General features: G+C 53.9%; 1 protein-coding gene across 1 annotated transcript in view; it reads right to left on the bottom strand.

The window, feature by feature from the left end:
* Nucleotides 1–2327: 2327 nt before the first annotated feature.
* Nucleotides 2328–2545, bottom strand: part of DUSP8 (dual specificity phosphatase 8) — a 33799-nt gene continuing 33581 nt past the window's right edge. The window contains exon 7 of the mRNA XM_009637306.1: nt 2328–2537. Coding sequence (XP_009635601.1) covers nt 2328–2537 — 210 coding nt within the window. The remainder of the gene's footprint in view (nt 2538–2545) is intronic.

Below are 2545 nucleotides of genomic sequence, written 5' to 3'. Positions count from 1 at the left end.
GCCTTTTTCCCTCCCTCCTTGGACTTGACATCAATGCCCACTTAGGAGATCCTGCTGTGAGCGCAGCTCCTGGATAGCTGACCAGCTCATGGGATGGACCCAAATGCTTGTTGGAATCTAAAAAGGGAGCTTAGAGAATAGTGTCTTCATTCTTTCATGGGCAGAAGGGAGAAATGTTCAGGTAGGCAACACTGAGCTGGTTTGAGGTGGTTGCTGGAGGCAATGATGGCGGACTTCCGAGGGATGACTACAAGATCTCTCGCCCTGTCATCAAAAGCCATGTAGGGAGAGAGGCCGGTGGTCCCTGGCTGTCCAGCCACCCCTGTTCCTCCCTGCCACACCTCAGGAAACCAGGCAGGAGCATGTGGGGGTCCCCAGCATCTCACCAAATAGCCCCATGGAAAACCAGAAAAACTAAAGCCAGCCTGAAGAGAGTGAGGAGCCTCTGGAGAGAGTTGCCTTGACTGTGGACACAGAGGTGGTTGGGGAAGCAACCAGCTGAAGTGAGCAGCCCCTCCTCGCATGATTGCAGCTCCTCACGCCTCTGCTTTGTGTTCAGTTTCAAACCTGAGATAATCTGGTTTTGTCACATGTAGTTTGATTTAAAGATAGAAATGAACAATGAGGGAAAGTGAGAGAAACTGTGTGGACCCAGAAAAGAAAAAAACAACACTCCAAGGATGACACAGGACACAGACATACACAAACGGAGACCCCTGAGGTATTAGCTTTGCAAACTAGCACGAGACGAGGGAGAAAGCAAGGACAGCCGCAGGGAGAGATGTGCTTTGCAGCAGAGGCAGTTCAGTGCCTACAGCTCCAGAAAGCAGCTTCTCAGCAAGCCTGACATCGGGGTTCGGGGGCAAGAGCTTGGTTCCCCACCAGGATAGGGGGAAGCAGCCAAATGCCTCTGAAAATAAGTTGGTTGTGCCCCCGTGTGCTTGCAGAGCTTCGTGTCCGGCCGGCTTATCAGCCGCTAGAAGGAGGGGGAGCCACTCCGGAAGGGAACAGGGCCGGGGGGAGTCCCGGCACCTGCAAACATGCTCCCGATGAGTTTCTCAGATGTCAAGCGAAGGATGGGGGAAGTCTGAAAAACCACTGCCCACAAAGGGAAAACAGTGCCCATACCTCCCAAGCAAGGTGGCTGAGGAGAGGGGGGAGCTGAGGGGCTGGGGTGGGCAGGCAAGACACCCCCCGACAAGAAATCCCGACTACAGCCAGCGTCCCCTCCCTGCCTCCGCTGCAGCGGCCTCTGACACCTTCCCCTTCCCTGTGCAGCTGGAGGTGACACCCGGCACCCTTCCCTCCGCTTTGGGGGACTGCCTTCTCGCCTTCTCCAGCAAGGTCTAGAGAGGATGGGCAGCCCAGGGGAGGGGAGGGGTGCACAGCTGGGGTGGGCTGGTGGCCAGGATGGGGATGATGGCTGGGATGGGATGATGGCCGGGATGGGGATGATGGCCAGGATGGGGATGAGGAGAAGCAAACAGAGACCAAGGGGTGAAGAAGCGGCAGCAGCTTCCAGAAGAGAGTTTTCTGGCTCAGTTTGTGTTGTAAGAAAGTTTTATGGTTTGCTCATTCACTTGTTTGTTTCTAGAAAAAGTGCCCAGAAGAGTCTCCTGTCCCCTTGTCGCTGTGCCCGGAGGGAAGGGGGGGAAATTTTTGTCGTCGACATGAGCTATAGAAGGAGCCACAGGCCTCAGATATTGCTTAGAAACTCGTATTTCAGATTTAAATACCATACACAGTAAAAATAGAGCTGAAAGTACCGCCCCACATTGTCTGCAAATCATTGCCAGAATGGACAGCTTCAATAAATTAAAAACAAAACAAAAAAATTGAAATATTATTTACGTCTCAATAAAAATTGCAGTAAAACCGTTTACCTTTTCCTTTGTGTGTGTGGTTTCGGGTTTTTTTCTTTATATTATATATAATATATATTTATATATGTATAGGGCTGCTCCAGTGCAGCATTTTTAGGATACTTAGCCAGAGAAACATGGAGGAGCATGCTTAGTGCACCGGGGTGCAGGGAAGGGGCGGCCATGGTGCCCCCACAGACGTTGTGCCCCATCCCCACAGCTAAAATTGCAACCCCTGCCCCTTCCCGCTCAAATTTTATGCCCAAATTTCGAGCGCGGGTCTCCGAGGGCTGGGATGGGGGGAAGGACAGGGGTGGGTGCAGGAGGGACACTAAGCATCCGCCGTTATGTTTCCTGACTCTGGAAAGACTCATCCACCTTCGCTTCGGTTTCAGCGCGTGCTCCCCCCAGCTTAAATATCCCCCCGCCCCGTCCCCGCTCTCCAGGTGCCCCGGGGGGTGTGTGTCAGGATACCTCGATGATCTCCATGCTGCCCGAAAAGCTGGATTGTTTGCCGATTTTGCCCAGCTCTTCCCGGGCCCTGCCCTCGGACATGGTCTCCTCAAACTCCATCTGGCAGCTCCTCCGCTTGAACTGCTTCTCGGCGCCGGCCTCCTCGTGCCAGCTGTGCCGCCCATCCCGCGGCTCGGCCCGTGCCTTGTCCCTCAGTCTGATCTCACAGC

The sequence above is a fragment of the Egretta garzetta genome, unplaced genomic scaffold, assembly GCF_000687185.1.
Source record: "Egretta garzetta isolate BGI_Z169 unplaced genomic scaffold, ASM68718v1 scaffold44, whole genome shotgun sequence".
Classification (NCBI taxonomy): domain Eukaryota; kingdom Metazoa; phylum Chordata; class Aves; order Pelecaniformes; family Ardeidae; genus Egretta; species Egretta garzetta.
The sequence above is the reverse complement of the archived record's forward strand: the minus strand, read 5'-3'. Positions and strand labels throughout refer to the sequence as shown.